Raw genomic sequence first — 20,059 nt, forward strand, 5'->3', positions numbered from 1 at the left:
TACGTAAAAAGCTGTGTTCATAAATTATTTAAAGATGACAAGTATGTGTTGCGACATAGGTTAGTAACCACTGGACTGTAAAGATACCAGGTTAAGTTTGTTGATATGTAAGTACGTGGTGTTACAGAACCATGGGTTATGTAGTGTTGCAGATAAAAGTGTGCGTATAGGCCAGTTTATCTTGTAAAATCTGTAATAATATCACATTTTTAACTTTATCAGTTTGTTATCTGATAATTTGAAGCAGAAGTGTACAACCTGCAACCGTGAAGAGACAGATTTATTTGGTCGTAAATATATGAATAAAAGTGTATGGGCGGCGTTTGTTAAAATTCTTTTTGCTAAATATTTGGCTTCAAAAACTGATATGAGAAGAATTTTGGTGAGGTCTAGGCCGAATGTAGTTTATAAGTCAAGCAGCCATACGTCAAACTTAATTATCAGGCACCTTAAAACAATTAAGGGTGTGAAACTCGTGGGGTTTAGGGGCCACATTGCAGATTGAAAATGATGCCGAGGCCGCATGTGATTTTTATTCAAGTTTTTATACACTTTTGCAGATCCTTATTTCACCAACAAACGTCAATTCCCTGCTGGTTTTTGTTTTCAAATTACAGATGTAAAGAAATAGGTTTATATCACATATAAACCATCTATTGACGCCCCAAAAGCCCAGATTATTTTCCAACTTGATGTACAGATTGAGCTGTACAGTGTGAAGATCAGTCTTAACTGTTTATGACATCATAATCTATATTGGACGCTTTTGGTACCTGTTTTTCGCGTTGTTTGTGCACAATATGCGCACAAAATGTATGTCGCATATGGCTACTATAGTAGGTTGGTAATTCTCTTTTCTGTAACACAAATGTTAGAGCAGTTTGAAAATCAAAATTTTTGGCGAAGGTGGTTTAATTACATTACTGTCGCCAGTACATATATTTTAATAAACATGTTCACGGCCGTACGGCTACAAGTTGACTGAAACTTAACGCTTCGAGGAACGGTTAAATTTGTATCGTTTTTATTCATAACATATGAATTTTCATCTATAAATTATTTTTTTGTATGTCTCTGGTTAAATAATTGCTTTGACTTTAAAAAGTATAAAAAAATATTTTAATTAGATAAATATCTGAGAAAATACTACAATTGTTGTTAAGTGTGCGTGGGCCGCATTAGAGGGCTTCGTTACCGCATGCGGCCCTCGGACCGTGAGTTTGACACCCCTGCCTTAAAGATATATAGGCCTGGAAGGTAATAAGGCTCACCGCTTTTATTTTTTGATATACAAGGAAAAATGTTCCGTTTTGTTTCAATTTCAAAAGATATAAGTACTTAGAATGATTTACAAAGTTTTGAACCTACAAGTTATGTGTAATAGTTACTATGAGAAAAACCAAATTTATAAGTGTTTGTTGACGACTTTTTATAATTTAAAATATATTTGGTTACAAACATTGAAAGGTTTCGTTGTCGTAATGAAAACTTTTTAAGATATATCAGTAAAGAGGTCGTTTTACTTTAATTGGGACATTATTTTAGCTGGAAAAAAGAATGACTTTAAAATAATTATTTTACGGTTTTGTTTGTCGGCCATTGGTGGCAATAAGGCCCAACATTTTTTTCTCATTTTTAAATGGGCCTTTTAAGTAAAGGCGACTAGTATGCACATGGCACTCCCCCCACATAAAATGCCACCAGGGCCGCATTTGACTCGCGGCCGCAGTTTGGACACCCCTGTGTTGGTAGCTTAAACCAATGTACCAAAAATTAATCGGCCTTTTCACCGAACAATCCGACTTGAACCAAAGTTTGAGACGAGTTCAATGCAATATTCGTTGCAACACTTCGTACTAAAGACGTTTGTTCAGCAACAAATAACATCATCATCAGTTATTAAACTCGCCTTGGGACTCAGGACAGATGTTGTCAAGCAATATCTCAAGAGAATTGATGCACAGCTTCGTCTGACGATTTGTTGCTGTAGATTTAAAACTTCTTTCCAGCAAGGCGTACAATATACAAAAACTATTTGGCTGGTCATAGATGTCAAAAGTTTATTTCTACCTTGCGACCTAAAATGCAGTAAAGGCGATATATATCCCTGGGGTCGTTTTAAGAAAATGGCCACAATTTTATACGTTTGAAAGAATAAACACGCAGGATTTTCAATATATTGGAAAATTTAAAATGTTTTTTAAATTTAAACGTTTCTAAATTTACTAAATATTTTTGAATGACAATAATTTCCAAAATACAAGACTGAGGAGTTTCATACTTTGTTGATTGGTGTCATGCGCAATATTTGACTGAATTTTTAATTTTTATTCAGTTCACCTTTTTTACCCTTTTACCTCTATATATTTGTTACTATGTTTACCGACGTTAAAGAGAATATACTCTATTGCAGGGGTGTCAAACACTCGACAACAATGGAAGTATTTTGTCAGATTTTTATCGAATTATAACAAAATTTTCTTACTTTTCAAAGTGAAAGCTATTATTTAAACACACATACAGAAATTTAATTTATATATAAAAATTCATATGTTATAAATAGAAACGATAGTAATTTAAGCATTCCTCAAATCGTACGGCCACAGAAACGAGTTTGTGCGGCCGTAAACATATGTTTGTTAAAATAATGTAGGCTACTGGCCGCCGTGTTGTAATTAAAATTCCTTTGGCTAAAATTTTGTCTTTCAAACTGCTCTAAACAGATTTTGTATTACTGAAAGGAGTATTACTATAGCCTAGTAGCCATATGCGCCAGACTTTTTGTAGGCCTATTTTGTGCAAACAATGCAAAAAACAGGTACCAAAAGCGTCACAATATGAACCAGGGGTGGGGAACCTTTTTGTTTATAAAGGCCACCAAACGGTTTATCAATATTCGTTTAGGCCGCATGGACTATTTCCCAGGCCAAGGATAGTGGTGTTCAAACTTTGTGACGTACAGAATGGTCGTTTGCAAATCCCTTGTAGAGTTGTAGCACCTACGGTCCAAGCTAAATACAATTCCTTACTACATTCCAATCTTAACAACAATATTCAGGATTTTTTAACCTAGAAACTCGCTTGTTTGCAAATATCAATGATCTAAGAACACCTTGTGACATCACAGACACGTTTAATACATTCGATTATGCGCAAACAATTGTTCTTTCGCAACACAAGTAAGATTGTACAATCTTGGGCTCTTGGCAGTACTACGAAAATCGCCATGTAAACCACTATGGGACCGTTTGGCTCTAATTTAAAACCCGGTGCCCTTGAACTAATCAAATAGTATAATGTGGAATAAAGATCCAAAAATAAGTTTCTGTCTACTTTTCAGCGCCTGGTGTAGTCTGTAATATCAACATCCTAAAATGTATTTTGACATCGAAGGCCGCACTTTGTGCCCTAAAAGACCGCAGGTGGCCTTTTGTCGCAGGTTCCCCAGCCCTGATATAGCCTATGACGTAATAAACAGTTAAAACTGATCTTCACACTGTGCAGCTTAATCTGCGCATCAAGTTGGAAAATAATCTGGGCTTTTGGGGCGTCAATAGATGGTTTATATGTGATATAAACCTATTTCTTTACATCTGTAATTTTTAAACAAAAACCAGCAGGGAATTGGCGGTTGTTGGTGAAATAAGGATCTGCAATGCGGTCGTCGTAGCAAAAAGGTTGTTTAAGTGTATAAAACTTGAATAAAAATCACATGCAGCCCTCGGCATAATTTGCAAACTGCAATGTAGCCCTCGAACCCCACGAGTTTGACACCTCTGCTCTATTGCTCTTAAATGTCATGATTCATGTATTAAACGCGCGTTCAACGTCTCCTTGTTGCCCTGTTGGAAATATACAGTTATGTTGGTTGCTATTAAGTTCACAAGGTCTGTCAGAATGCGTAGCGAGTTGACGTCATCGACGAAGTAGCGTTTTGTGCGTTTGATTTTATACCTGAGGGTTGAATGGAGTAAAGTTGATGACCTCGCAAATCGTGAGAAAAATCTTTATAAGAAGCATGTAGGGACCACTAACTTTTATAAAGTCGAAGACTACCGTAATATTATCAAGTAACATATAAGGGTTATTAGTACAAAACATAAGCATAAACATGTTTAAAAATCTATAAAGGGTAAAACTGTGTTCATGACTTATTTGAAAATTAAAACTGACAAGTTTAAATGTGGCGGGCATAGGTTGGTAACCCCTGGACTGTAAAGTAACCAAGTTAAGTTTGTTGATATAAGTGGTGTTACAGAACCATGGGTTATGCTGTAGTGTTGCAGATAAAAGTGTGCGTATAGGCCAGTTTTATCTTGTTTAATCTGTAACACCATCCGGGTTCGGTTATTTTGTCTAAGTTAAGTTTATGCAGCATTATATTGTGCTCTTGGTAGTTTAGAAAAGTTTAAGTAAATGGTTTATCGCGCTGTGTGGGTCCTAATGTTCGCCTTAACCTGGTATCAAGTCCAGCCAACAAAGGTGATATCTCGTAAAAATAATAAGTTAATAACGGCAACAAACTGTCGTTGCACAGATTTGCCACATTTTTAACTTGATCAGTTTATTATAATAATTTGAAGCATAGGTGTACAACCTGCATACCATCCTTATTTTTAACTGTAGTCCTTATTTTGTCTTATTTTCAACAAAAGTATAGTCAGATCCCTGCTACGAGTAATAGTAAACCTAGACCTGACCTGACCTGTCGTAAGATGCACGAAGTATTTTATTACGCACAACGAGTTGCTGTAACAGATTGTTTCTGGCCAAAATATTGGTATAATGATGTCATTGCTCGTAGAAATGCAAAGATTTGTTCAAAAACATTTGTTTCGTTTCGCATAAAGATTTAATTTTTTGGTTGTCCTTATTTATGGTTTCAAGTCGATGGCAATCCTGCTTATAATTAAGTGTAATCAGAGCAAATATTTCAGTATAATTTATAGATAAAGTTAATTTATGGATTAATTTAAAAATCAATTCAGAATTTTATGCAGAAAGAGACGTTGTTATGTAACAAACCTCATTTTGATTATCAGTTGTAATTTATGAACATATATCATGCGCACATTAGTGGCCGTCGTTGAAACTGAAGCCTGTAATGTAGCCCTCTAACTGAAGGGTTGTGCATCCCCGCCTTAAAGCTAATCAACGGTAGCTTGATAATAAAAGGTTTTAAATCAATCACATAATATATATAGTAATCTGACAGGTCATCAATTTTCATAATTGTTTAACCAATTTTACATGAACAATGCAGGACTGTAATTATTTTGTTGTTTCAACATTGTTCAAATTATTGTAGAGTCGTCCGTTGTTGATTCGAGTTTACATTGTTTTATTAAGTTTCCTGTTGGCATGAATTCTAGTTCATGCATAGCATGGTCACAATTTGATAAGTTTTAATGGATAAAATCGCAAGGCTTTAAAAGCGTTTTACCCGGATTACGGAATTAATAATTTGCCAATCTTTGCAAATATTTATTTTTGGGTTTTGTTGCTTTGAAACGTCGCAATGTTTTCGCAATCGAAAATCTTAACGTATAGACTGTTTGATTACGTCAATCGTTTAGTTCGAATTGAGTTTATTTCGCTTAAATGAAAGTAAAAATATAGCGACACAATTGCACTAAAACAGTCGAATTTTTCAACTTAAATTTCGAGTTGCTTCGTGTGGTAATGCAAATTTTGAAGTTATGTTTGATTTTTCGTTTCCTTTTTTTTGGAAAAAATGTGTAGGAGTTTAATGGATTAATTACATTTCCTACAATACGCATAACAACGTTGAGATGTTTCAAGATCCTAATATAACTGCAATGGAGTTGTTTGTGGCTTAAACCAGTGTACCAAAAATTAATCGGCCTTTCCACCAAACAATACGACTTGAACCAAATTTTGAGACGAGTCCAATGCAATATTCGTTACAACACTTCGTACTGAAGACATTTGTTCAGCAACAAATAACATCATCATCAGTTATTAAACTCGCCTTGGGAAATCAGGAGAAATGTTGTCAAGCGATATCTCAAGAGAATTGATTGTTGTTTAAAATCACCTTCACGATTGGATTTAGTCACAATGAGCCACTGTTATTGAAAACCAAACAAGTTTAGCAAATAGAACCGATATTAATTTAAAAACTTATTGATGGGTCGCCTAAAAATTTTATGACAAGACCTTAGCGGGCGCCATTTTATTTTTAATGAAGTCCTAATCTTGTTACGCGATATCTTAAGATAATTATCTCAATTATATCAGTTATAATTGATGCACCAATTTGCTTAACAAGTTTAAAGGTTAGATTTAATTTTTTGTGTGTGAAAGCATTTTTATTTTCAGATATTTTAAGACTCAACTGCGTTTGTTAGAGCAGTTTTGTTTACCACGTTCTTACTTTTTCACATTTTGATTTGGTTTGTTCACATAAAATAGCGAAAATTATTTGTCATGCAACAAATGCTGCCTTCGTATTTCCAATTTTGACGTCCACCTTCTATTTTATGATTCTTAGTTTAATTGTGGCATACATTATTTCTCTACTATGGTGGCATCGTTGAAAGCGGGGTATTTTTGGCCTAAGAAGGTGAAAGGGTCTGGAAAAAGCATCTGATGCAAAACTTTTTAACGCTTAGCTTCTAAGGTAAAAGCATTTAATGTGTTGAGTATTTTGAGAAACTTTTGCTTTATCACCTCATTGGTTTGAACTTTGTTTAAGTTTTAGTACAGGTTTATAAATTACTTGTAGCATTAGCCCAAAAGGGTATTAACACTAAAGTTCAAGGAATTCCTTTAATTCGTGCCAAGTCTGATACTAAACTTTAGGAAACGAATCGATATTTTGAGGTTACAAATCGGGTTCAACCATAAATGGCGTCATGTTACTTTATAAACCTACAAATTTAAGAAATATATTCATTTCGGAGCCAAACGCCTGTCCAACTAAACAAGTTTATCACAATAATTTTGAAACATTTTATTAAAACTTGCAAACTTTGCTTGGTAAAACCATTTTTCGGAGCCACAGAATGAAATATTCAGTTGTTTTGAATGTTGAACACAAACAAATACCTTCTAAAATTTGTTATTTCTTGGCAGAAGATAAAATAATTTTTAAAACATGTTGTTACAACTGACAGCGGTTTTGCTGTATTATATGTCACTGGTCAGCGGACAGCAGCAATGCAGTTACGTCACCGTTGCAACATGTGGTGATGACGTCACTGTCACACCTGTAAACCTGATTATTGGGAGGGGTGAAAAGGGGGACACTGGGTTACCAGGCAAAATGGGTCCTGGGGGATTCACCGGAAACAACGGGGTTATCGGACCCATAGGTCCCAAAGGAGACCCTGGAATGCCTGGTGTGTGCCGAAGGGGAGAGGCAGGCAGACAAGGTTCGGTGGGTCCTAAAGGCGATAAGGGCGACAAGGGAGAGGATTTAAATTTGGAAGACTTCAACACAGATTTGCACGAAATAAGAGAAAGTCTTCGAGGTACATTTGTTTTTCTGCAAACTGAAAGTTAAAAACGCAATTTATAAAACGAAATTTCAATTTGTGGCTTTGTTTTAACAAAAAAACACAAATAAATCCACCCAATAACCACTCAGACAGCTGGCGATTAAAATAACTTTAACATGTTTTTTGTTAAAAGCTTGTGAACAAAACTTGCAGTTCTACACACAGCAAACTTTCAAAAGGGGGTTGCAGTGCACGAAGTACAACAGAAAACCCTTCTACCAGAACGTACCACAGTATCAAAAACTGTTGCAGTTGCACTGAATGCAAAAAAAGTGAAGGGTCCGTGATCCGTGAAGGGATTTTTACCAGGCCGCATAAAACTTGCTCATGGTTCACATTGAACGAAAGTTGTAATAACAGTAATTAGTTTTTCAGTTGAACATTTGTGGTTTTTAAAGGCCGGTCCGTGACAAAAATTGAAGTTTTAAACCTTTAAACCGGAGTGCAAAACAGGTTGCCGACCCCTGCACTAAACGATAAAAAAAATAATTATTTTGAAGAAAAAAAGTTTTAAAGCAAAAAATAAACTTTCAGCATGGATGGCAGTGCGGTACGGTACAGCACGTGTGTCGTTTACCCTACCACGTACCTCGTTACGTAGAGCATACCGTACCAATTGTCAAAAATCAAAGCGATACCGTACCACCGTACTGTACCAAATGTCAAAAATCAAAGCGTACCGTACCACTGTACCGTACTTGAGGTACGGTACGCAAAATCGTACCGTACCTTCAAATAAACCATTAGGGATTAAGTTGGATACATTTTATGACATGCACTTAAAGGAGAAGTGTGTAAACTCTAAACAAGCTGCCCCACTACAACCAGCTTATTCGAAATGAAAGGTTGATGTGTTTTCTACGATGGGTTCGTGCAGCGACAGTGTGTAATTTTCAACAGCATGTTTCTTAAAATCATTGCTGCGAAAGAGACAACAACACTAGCTAGCTTTTTCAACTAACTAGGGACATTTTACAGGGACATTCTAATGAAATCATGTCATCAAAAATTTAAATTCAGGTTTCAGACAATTTTGATATTATCTGCAAATGGTAACGATTCAAAATGAACGTTTAATTAACATTTAATATGCGTACCAGTACGGTGGTACGGTACGTTTTTCGTACGGTGGTACGCTCTAGTGAAGGGCCGTACCACGTACCGCACCCGTACCCCATCTTTCGTTGCGTACCGTAGCCTACCTACTGTACTTTTTGATGAAATTTGCTGCGTACCGTATCGTATCGTACATAGGGTCAGCTACTTGTAATATAGGGTCAGCTACTTGTAATATATAGGGTCAGCTACTTGTAATGGCCACTAGTGGCTCCAGCTGATCCATTTTTGTTTGCGCCGTTGCAATTTGAATGTACATACGTAACTGATTACTTACTGCGCGTGAACGAAATAAATAAATAAATGAATATAATACCGTCCTGCCATCCTTGCTTTTAAGACCGAAATTATGTTGGAATGTGAATTAATAAACCACTTGGATTGTCAAGGGTTGTCAACCCTAGAATCCAACATAACAGAGTTTCAATCGGCACACCCATTGCATTTTTAAGCAGTCACTGGTCGTAAAATTAACGTTGTATATACTTTACTTTTTTGACCTCTAGTATTAATAGACCTCTAGTATAAGTTTTTGACCTCTAGTATTAATTTTTTGCTAAAAAATCCGTTATATGGTGAGATCATTTTATTTAAACCTTTACCAACACAATCGCTAAACCGTTTGCTTTAATTGCTCCATAAATGTGTTGTCAAAAATAAACATTTAGACGCACGAAATTTCCCGGACATGTCCCTGCGCAGATTGAATCGATGCAGACCAGCGAACACAGCACACTTATCGATAAATCATACCACGCCAGGCATATTAAAGGCGTTATACCGAATCAGCCGGTCTTCCAAGCATTCCCATATGGCAAGGCATGGGCTAGAAAAATCTAGCCTGCGGTGGGATTCGAACCCACGACAGAGTCTTTCCGGGACTCGAAAATAACTTTATACCGATACCTATGTAGCATTCATTTTTTAATTAAAACTTCTTATAGCCACACTAATTTCCTTTAATCGTGAAAGAAAATTATTAATTTCAATTTGAAAGTAAATTATATGTGGAATTGTACATTTCAGAGATGAAGTGCCGACTTCCAACCAGCTGTGCAACGTCATCAGTGGATGGTTACCAGATGTTTATCTGTAACAGCAGTGAAGTGGTCTGTGCCGGTTGGACGGTAAATCGAACAATATCTAGAATGACAACGTGGAATTACAACACTCGTATATTTCCTACATGACAGGTTTTTCAACGACGATTTAACGGAAGTGTGGATTTTAACCGAACCTGGCAGGAATATAAAGATGGATTCGGAAACATGGAAGGAGAATTCTGGCTCGGTGAACAAATTATTTTGTTTGAACGCGAAAATTGAATTTGACCATAACTTTAAACAACCCAGGTTTGGATAAAATACACGAATTGACAAGTGGGCAGAACTGCAAACTGAAAATAAAGATGACAGGTTTTGATGCCGCAACGGCTTACGCACAGTACAGGTATGATTTCTACTACAAAAATAGTATGCGTTGGGTTGGAACCCCGTGAAAAAAAACGAGTATCAACTTTATCCGTATCGTAAAAAAAATTATGAAAAATATTACCTTTAAAAACGCAGTAAATATACAATTTTTCTTCAAAACCTTCTGTCGGTCGAAATATGAGTGCTACATTATCCACCTTCGCCGCTTCTCCTGAGAGTGGGAAAACGCTGCTCCTCCTAAGCGTGTAAAAAGTGGCACAGCTCCACTTGGCGAAAAAGAGAGTCTCGCCTTATCAAAAAATACACATTGGTTTAGAACAGTGGTTCCCGACCTTTTTTTGATGCGACCCTAATACTTCCCATAATTTTATTTTGTGGTTTCTCGCGACACATGGACATTTTTTCTTACTAATTTGGTTGTATTTTTGTCTCTAAATCAGGAAAGCTTTTCGAAAATTACTGCGCCAGTTTTGAAAACATTTCCATTTAGCACGAAATTTAGAGCTGGCTCAAAGCATTATCAGCCAATATGACGTCACAAACCGAATTTACTATTATTACGCCAAGTTGTCTTGAAATTTTTTGGGACAGCAATTCAAAGCAGTTTGTTAGATTATAAACAAAATAATATTACGATTATGCGCAAACAATCGCCTTCTTTTGTTGAACAATAGGGCATTACTCGGTAGAGGAGAATCCTATACATTCAACATCAAATTACACTACATTTACCAAATGAAATGATGCAAATACTTCGCAGTTTGGGAAGCGCTATTCGGCCGATAGGAAGTGTGAAAGCGAAAAAGTTTGAGGTAAAGCTCGTTACCGTTGTGTTTAAAAAGTATAACCTGCCACCATGCATAGCCTCAATAAAGTGTCCCCTGTGGCAAATTAAATGCGTAACCTTGCCCTCGAGAAGCACAAACAATCGCCAGTAAACACAATGTATTCAAATATATACTTTATCTGCTTGTAAGATAAAGTTAGCCGAGTTTCACAAGTTCTTGTAAGCTTTTCATACAATCAGTAATGTTGAAAATTTGAAATCGGCCCCGCTGAAGAACCCTGATTTAAAACCGGGGAAAAAAACGCTACGAAACGAAGTCAAAGAGTGGATGCTTTTATTGCCACAAAAAAGGCGACCCAACAGAATTTTCAGTCGACCCAACTTAGGGTCATAGGTTGGTTTAGAACAGGGCTACTCAAATGGCGGACCGCGGAAAAATTAACAAAACGGCCATTGTTTGCGCATAATTTCATTTGTGACATAATAAACTCAATTTTAAATCATTGCCAAAGTAATCTTACAAAACTAGATAAAATGTGTTTGTATGTAGTTGTGCCAATATACTTTCGCAAAGAGTAAATTAACGTTTAGTGTCTGATAAAATCTGACATACATTCGGCTTGAACAAATGTGTTTATGTTGGACTGCGATTAGTTAAAACCAAAATTGGCCAAGACATGCTGCATTTCATTACTTACAGATGTGTCCGGACCTCGTTGATTTTTACCTTTTGTATCTAGACCTCCAACAAAACTAGCTGAGTAGCCCTGGTTTAGAAAGTGCTGAAATGTATTGGCAAAAAGTTTAATACGTTCCAGTATAAAGTTACTAGGTCGGTTCACTCGAAAACTTTTTGTCTTGTGTCGCGCTGGTAAATAGAAAATGACAATGATATATTATGGCTAATAACAACAAACTGTTTTCATACATTCCAATGCTGTAAATCCACTTTTTTATTCAACTTTGAAATTTTAACACTTAACCGTTTTAGTTTAACCCAGGGGTGCACAACCTGCGGCCGTGACCATGTATGTTAAAGTACATGTACTGGCGCCGTGACGTAACTAAAACTATTTTCCTAAATATTTTGCCTTTTAAACTGCTCTAAACAGATTTTGCGACACAGGAAAAAACATTTTCAGCCTACTAACCGAGTGTGCCAGGCTTTTTATCGGCTTATTGTGTGCAAACAATGCGAAAAACAGGCCCCACAACTTCACAATACAGATTATGACGTCATAAACAGTTAGCTCTGTTTAGCCAAACTTGTGCACCAAGTTAGAAATGATTAATTTGAGTTTTTCTGGTGCTTTTGAATGATATATATATATATATATGAAAGAAACCTAATTCCTTACACCAGTAATTTTAAAACAAAAACAAGTAGGCATTGGCGGCTGTTGATGAAATAAGGACCTGCGATGCGGGCGTCATAGAGAAAAGGTTGTGCACCCCTGGTTTAACCTCACAAATTAATCCGCTTTTCTGCAATCAGCAATCAAACGCGGCGGTCTTATTTCATGGCGGTGTATTTATTCTCGGAAACAAGTCAAAGTTCGGATGAACCACTGCAACTTGTCATAGCTACTAAGTTAGCTAGATGATATTCAACACCGTGCCAAGCAAAACTAACCAAATATCTTCCGCACAACTTTTGCCTGTAGCACCACAAGCCTTTTTTTCCTTTCGTGAGAACTGTGTCAAAACATGGATGGATTTTGTTAATTCGTTAGCGACAAAGTATTTCTTTTCACATTCGAAATCATTGTTATTTCGCAAAACAATTCTTTGTATAAGACTGTTAAGTTATACCGTCATATAAAGGTGTAAAAAACTTAAATTCAATTTTTTAAAATTCAATTTTTTAGCATGCGATGTTACTGATAAATTTTTCAGTTACTGATAAATTTGACCCTTAACCTTTGTAGATTGACCGGTTTTGAACCCAAAATTTGATAACAGGCCGGCCTTAAAAAAAACACTACAAATGTTTAACAATAAAACGCCTTAGTTTATGATTACCGGGGTTCATGGGCAAAAGTTTCAAAACATTTGATTTGAAAAAGTATACGGCCCGGTAACAAACTTCTCGCGGACTGGCACTAGGCCATGGACCGGCAGTTGCCAACCATTGTTCTAGATCAGGGGTCAACAACCTTTTAGGCAACGCGTGCCAATTTACTTGTTATTCCCATGTGTAAATGACCGCGTGTCAACGTTTTTCCAAATAACAGTGGTTCGTGCAAGCAGATATCAATAATAAAGAGAAAGCAGAGCGTTTTGTACATGTAAGGTTGAATTTTAAGACAATAACATGATAAAAACTGAAAACAAGCAGTTTACCAGTTAAATTGTTACTTCAATATACACACGCAATTCGGTTGGCGTGCCATGAAAAACCGCCTCGCGTGCCAGGGGTCGCCGACTGTTACGCAAATCGTCACATAAAAAGATGATTTTTGCAAAAGGATAATTTTTGTTCTCAACAATAGTATTAATTGAATCTTAAACGTATTAAACGGATAATTTTAAAAAAGCCCAAGGTTTGAAAAGTTTGTCCCAAGATCCCAAGGTTAGCATTGAAATCCCAAGATCTTGGAAAAAATCCCAAGGAGTGGCAGCCCTGCAATAAACCAGTGGTCGGCAACCGCGAGGAGTTAGTTTCCGGGCCTTATAATTTTTCAGGTTAAATGCTATAAAACGTTTTCGTCCATGTATCCCGGGGATGACAAACTAATTTATGCATTTTTATCGCTATATATTTGTAGTTTTGAAGACCGGTCCGCGATAAGATTTTAGTTTCAAAAACGGTCCGCAGTGCAAAAAAGGTTGCCGACCCCTGCAATATACGACTGTATTCTATTAAGAACATTAATTTAGAAGAAAAATTGCGTTAGAGCTTTACCAGTCTCAGGAGGAACTGCGAAATCGGACAAACACGGCGCACCTCGAACAAAATGTTTTTCAACTGTTATTTTGTTTTTACAACTCTAGAACGTTTTCTATTTCGCAAGTAAAAAATCAATGACGCTTTGTAAAGTCATCACTGAACCGACTGGTCTGAAATCAGCCCCTACGAGATGCGGGTGCAGTCGATGCTCCACGTCTGGGCCCAAAACAGTCTAATGGGGTCATAAATATAAAAACTAAAATGAACAGTTACGTGGTTACTTGTATTGTTTCTATGAAGACGCAAAGTGTTGGTGTAGTTCTCCAGTATAGCATTTTGATTCTCTCTTTTAATACAAATACGGGTCAATCTAGTTCTGACTAGTGTGCGAGTAGGGCCCATAAAATGTGTTGTACCAGGATATGTTATTGCTCTCCAGTGCCTTGTCTAACATTTTGAAACAAACAATGAGCATCAAATCTACTTCGTTAATTTTTTTAACGCATTATAAATTTTACAATTCGCAACTTAAGATACATATTTATAACATGTAGAAATTTAAATTGGTTCGAACCAGAGAGTCGAACCACTTGTTATACGGGTTCAGGTTCGGTTCGGGATCACTGTTCTTGGGGGTTTGAGTCGGTTTGCAGTCGTTTTTGAAACGCCCTGTAGCTCCTATCTCGCGTATTCTTCAGTACAATGTTTGAAATTAACAAAAATGTGATGGAAATTACAAAAAAATATTAAAGTATAGACTGCATTTTTACCGGTTCGGTTCAGGTCCAACGCCGAACAAAATATAAGGTTTAACTCCGGTTCGGGTTTTAGAAAAACGTTTATTACGAATCAGGTTTATTAAATTTAACCGCTCAAACCGGTTCGCGGGTTTGGGTCAATTCCGGTTCGACTTCCTGGTTTAAACTAGATATGTACCTAATATTCGTTTGCCAAATTTATTCACCCATTTTGGAAAAGATTCGAGTTCGGCCGAATAATTTAATTGTTGCGATTTGGCCGAAACCGAATCTTTTACGAACACTCGTAAAAGATTTTAAAGCGTTAAACGTGTCTTTTTCTGCTTAATACCAACGAAAATCTTGTCAATAATTATTTTTTTCCCCATTGCAGACAAAAATCAGTAATTCATTGTCGGGTTGGAAATCATGCTTGAGGCAATGTTAAACCCTACAGAACTAAAATGAAGACAAAACAAAACCACACTGCACAAATTGCCTGATTAAAACTTGTTTTATATCATGCTTTCAATTCAAACGCGTAGCGTACGACTTCTCGTGACGTCAAAAATGATTTGGTTCATTCGTCTGAATTTATTAATTGCCGAATATTCGGTTTCGGCCGAACTGAAATTGCGCCAATTCGGTACATCACCAGTTAAAACCTCGTTTTTTCACAAAACGGTAAAAAACATTAGGCAGAAAAAGCTGAAGGAAAGCGAAATGTGTTTTCTTCAGAGAAAGCGACCCATTATAAACACAAAGAACACCAACAATGTATTTTATTTTCGCAGTTCGTTTGCAATCGACGACGAATCAGACAATTATCGTTTACATGTTTCTGGCTTCAGTGGAACAGCTGGTGACAGTTTGGCAAGTAGCAACGGAAGGCAATTCACCACCAAAGATCGGGATAATGATCTGTAAATACAGTTTGTGTACATAAGTATAAAAATATTTCCGGAAAGTCAAATGAACAAGATTATTTTTGTTTCATTGTAAATTTGTTTTATGACGTTATATTGCAAGACAAAAACAATTGTGCAAAATCAATTGCAAAGAAATCATATAAACTACAGGAAACACACAATGATAAAAATTGCAAAATTAATTTTTGACTCAATTTAAAAAAAAACTGGGTAACCAAAAAAAATGATAAAACGACTCACTCGTATGTTTAATAACCGTGTTTAATAAAAAAAATCAAAAAATTCTTAAAAATCAAGTCATTTAGTAGTTACCGTGTGACGTCATAAAATCATCAAAACAGCCTGTGTGATGTCACAACTGATAAAGTGATGGCGCTATTGGTTGAAACACACGATCAAATATTCCACTATGTGTTTGTGTAGTTTGTATCGAGGTTAAGTTTTATTGGAATATTACATTGTGACACAGGTTGAGTGGAGTCAACTGTGCACTTTATTTCGGCGCTGACGGTGGATGGTGGTATAATCATTGTTCCACTTCTAAACTCAACGCTGAATGGGGAAGATCAGGAGGAAACTGGCACAACATGCTCTGGTATCACTGGAAAGGGGGTTGGGAAGCGATTAAAGAATCAACGATGATGTTTAAATGCGAATAAAATCAACATTTCTCTTCCAAAGATGAAAACACGGACTTTTATTAATTTTCCCGTATCAGTGTAAATTATGTAAATACAATTACCCTGTTGAATTGTTTAAATCTCGCTAAATTAAAAATTCGCCTAATTCTACTTCCTAACCGTTAGTGATTAGGATTTATTAAAAAAAATACTAAATTTTTTCTACAAAAGTGATTTCACCCATTTTTAAGTAAACTCATCTAAATGTAAAAATTCATGCAGATAAACCGTGGTATTATTACTAACAATTAAAACACGTGTAAAAATGTTTGCATTAAAAACATTAACTTGATTTTGTGAATACAATACACGGCCTAATCAGCACTTGTTAAATTGCATTTGAAGATTTTTTTTGGAAAGAAAACACAGATTAAGCAGAAGTTAACGAACTTCAGTTCAAAATTTCAACTTACCGCACACAAATGACGTAGCTCTGGGAAAGTTAGAAATCGCAATGGAAACCAAAGTTAACCCACCAAGTGTTCGACAATTGTAAACCACGTCACAAAACTGTAGAGTCACCTATATCGGTTGCCCTGGTAAAAAAGAAAAGTTGAGTCACATTGTTGCCATGGTTACGAAAGTTGAAACCCACTTTGTCACTCTTTCGTCATGGAAACAAATGCAAAGCATCATTTGCTTCTCACACCGTTGCCATGGTAACCCCTTTGAATCGTGCCGTGGAAGATCGGAAAACATCGGATTGCTTCGGAAAATAGGAATAAATTTGTCAGGTGACAAAAGTATTTGCCAGTGGTTTTCAACCGGGGAGGAATTCTAAAACTTGAGAGAAGGAATTACTTTCATTTGTTGATGTGGTTTGGTAATATTATAATCCACTTAACTTGCTTGAAGCTGAATAAATTATTAAACTATAATAAACTTCTGCGATTTTGTTACTAACGCTGATTTTCCGTAACTGTTTGTTTTAAGGAATTTTATTCTAATAAATTGTAAACTTAACTTTATCTAAACTCTGCCTTCAGGGAAGGGGACCCATAATTACCTCTTGAGCCTGTTTAATCGCTGGAATCTTTCGTTAGCAAATGTCGAATCAATTTCTCTACGTCGTCTGGTAGAATTTTATCTCCTTCAAGCCACTCGATGTCTGCAACATGAAAAACAAACATACCACAAAAAATGACAAGTGACACATTTTTACCAATTTATAAAAACGATTAACTAAGACCAACCAATTATAAGCTGGCGACGTCAGAATCATGACCTGTTCTTTCAACTTAGGCCAAGCATAAATCAAGTGGATTTTCGGTTGCATGACCAAAGCGGGTTTAAGTGAAACAAACACGTTTTGTTTTATGCGACTAATCAGTCGCCTACCAACAGAAAGTCGAATCACAAGCACCAATTCTTGCCTCGTATGCTGCACATGTCAGCTAAACAGCAGGGGATCGCCAGTTTGATCATCAGCCAGCAACTACGAAGATATTCGTTACTGTGGTCAGCCATTAGCCGTTTTGTAGACCAACAATACAGTATTGTACAAATCACAGCACACCAGGTCTGCAAAATACTAACATGAATGATTTTCAGCAGGCAAACCACTAAGCTTGCGTAGCTTAGATGGTGATAGGCCAGGTTATACACCAACGAAAGCCAATTTGATCGAAGGCAATTTGGGGAAACGTCACACCAAAAAACTGTGCACTTTGTCAAATTAATCAGAGTCTTCAAACGTACAGAGTCTGTCTGTTTATCTGCTGGGGTCGCTTGTTGTGCAGCAGGACTTCCAGGCGGCGAACCAACCACTTCAACCATCTTGGAAATCTACACAAATGTAAATAAACTTAAATAAAAACACTAGAAGGGTGGCTTAGCACATTTTGTCATTGCCTATACACTATAACCTATTTTGAAACATTCATATATTTCCTTTGCTTATTATATATTGGGTCCCACATTATCCAGCGTCTTTTATAACCTTAGTTGTTTCTGCAGGCAGAAACTCATGGGTCCCCACACATGCAAAGTTAAAAATAATGCATTTCAAGAGATAACCATGAGAAAGTCGGGTGTTGTAAGGTAAAACACAGTGATTAGCACTGGGCTTAAATAATAATACTATGAAACCACAATAATTCAATCAATAGTACTACAAAATTTGAGCCCAATCCGCCAATGTTTAAAGGTTTGAACACTAGAAGTGTTTTGAGCAACAACCATTAATGCTTCCGACTACATAGGGCTGTTAACAACCCCCTAACTGCCATGCCACAAAAACGTCCAACAAGCAACCCACAAACACAAGTAACACAACTGGTTGCCCTTGTAACACTATTGGGCCACAGAAATCTTTCGTTTGTGGTGCCCAATAACATACAAATACGTTTTACACTTTGGGGGCTAGTTGGGTGAATGTTGGGGCTACAGGGTTGAACACAACAATCAACACCTATAAATGGCCTCTTCTTCAAGCTATCCAAATTATAGCCCATTCCGACACTGTTTAAAAACTCACCCATTTTAAGGGGTTAACAGGGTAAATACTGGGGTTATCAACACAAACAAAGTGGGAAGCACATCTACATAACTATCTTTACCATCTGTGTAAGTTTCATCCGAATCCATTAAACATTTGATGGCAAAACGAGTCGGACAACTTTGCGGGGTAAAAAAACATTTTAGGGGGCTAGCGGGGTAAGTAGTGGGTTTATCAACACAAACAAAGTGGGATGCACATCCACATAACTATATCTACCATCTGTGCAAATTTCACCCCAATCCATCATACATTTGATGGAAAAAAGAGTCGGACAAACTATGGGTGAAAAAAAAAACATTTTAGGGGGCTAGCGGGATAAATAGTGGGGTTATCATCACAAACCAAGTGGGATGCACATCTACATAACTATATCTACAATCTGTGCAAATTTCACCCAAATCCATTAAACATTTGATGGAAAAACGAGTCGGACAAACTTTGGGTGAAAAAAACATTTTAGGGGGCTAGCGGGGTAAATAGTGGGGTTATCAACACAAACAAAGTGGGATGCACATCTACATAACTGTACCTACCATCTGTGTAAGTTTCATCTAAATTCATTAAACATTTGATGGCAAAACGAGTCAGACAAACTTTGGGGTAAAAGGGGGCTAGCGGGGTAAATACTGGGGTTATCAACAAAAACAAAGTGGGATGCACATCTACATAACTATATCTACCACCTGTGTAAATTTCATCGAAATCCATCAAACATTTCATGGAAAAACGAGTCGGACAAACTTTGAGGAGAAAAAAAAGAAGAAAAAAAAGAAAAAAAAACAAAAAAACAATTTGAGTAAAATCAATATGTGTCCCCTTCAGGGAAGGGGACCCATAATTAACGAAAGTAACTCCAATAAAATATCTGGTGTTAAGCTATTGGAATTATCAAATTCTTCTATTGGAATTATCAAATTCAGATGTGCATGACAATGCTGAAACTCATTATCTTGCACATTTCAGAGTAATTTAAGATACAGTACATGGGTCTATGTCTCTTTCAAGTCCTGAAAAAAAATCAGTGGCTTATAGTAAATTGGAGGCCAAAGCATTAAGTGAACAAAAACAAAAAGCACATAAACATCTTACACCAAATGTTTTCAAAGATGTTTTATGTACCAACTACTGCTTCAATGTGTCGTTGATCATTGAATAAAATGTTGTCCGGAATCCATGTAGCAACCACATGAATTTATACATCTATCATATACAGGATAAGAATCCATATTTTATCACAGGTTTGCAACAACATGCTCAAGACCCTACATTAATGTGTTTGTGTGTTGCAATTACATTTATTTACCTCAATTTTATTCAAAGCTGTCATTTCCTAAATCATTTTACACTCACTTGCCTTATTACCTATAAAACACAAATGAGAAAATCCTACCTCAGCAAAAACCAGTCCATGGATGTTTTGTTTCTTCTGAATTTGTCAATTGGGTTGTAACATAGACTTTGTGG

At 36.5% G+C, this 20,059-nt stretch overlaps 2 protein-coding genes across 7 annotated transcripts in view; one reads left to right on the forward strand and one right to left on the reverse strand.

Moving 5' to 3' along the window:
- Nucleotides 1-20,059, reverse strand: part of LOC145228631 (uncharacterized) — a 170,681-nt gene that overhangs the window by 89,647 nt on the left and 60,975 nt on the right. The window lies entirely within an intron of this gene.
- On the forward strand, nt 7,016-16,422 carry LOC145228723 (angiopoietin-related protein 1-like). Its single transcript, XM_080093965.1, has 6 exons — nt 7,016-7,496; nt 9,666-9,766; nt 9,833-9,929; nt 9,992-10,088; nt 15,281-15,409; nt 15,885-16,422. The coding sequence occupies exons 1-6, from the start codon at nt 7,121-7,123 to the stop codon at nt 16,072-16,074; spliced, it is 990 nt and encodes a 329-aa protein (XP_079950091.1). The 5' UTR covers nt 7,016-7,120; the 3' UTR covers nt 16,075-16,422.

This window comes from Phallusia mammillata, chromosome 5 (genome assembly GCF_965637545.1).
Source record: "Phallusia mammillata chromosome 5, kaPhaMamm4.hap1.1, whole genome shotgun sequence".
NCBI classification, from domain to species: Eukaryota; Metazoa; Chordata; class Ascidiacea; order Phlebobranchia; family Ascidiidae; genus Phallusia; species Phallusia mammillata.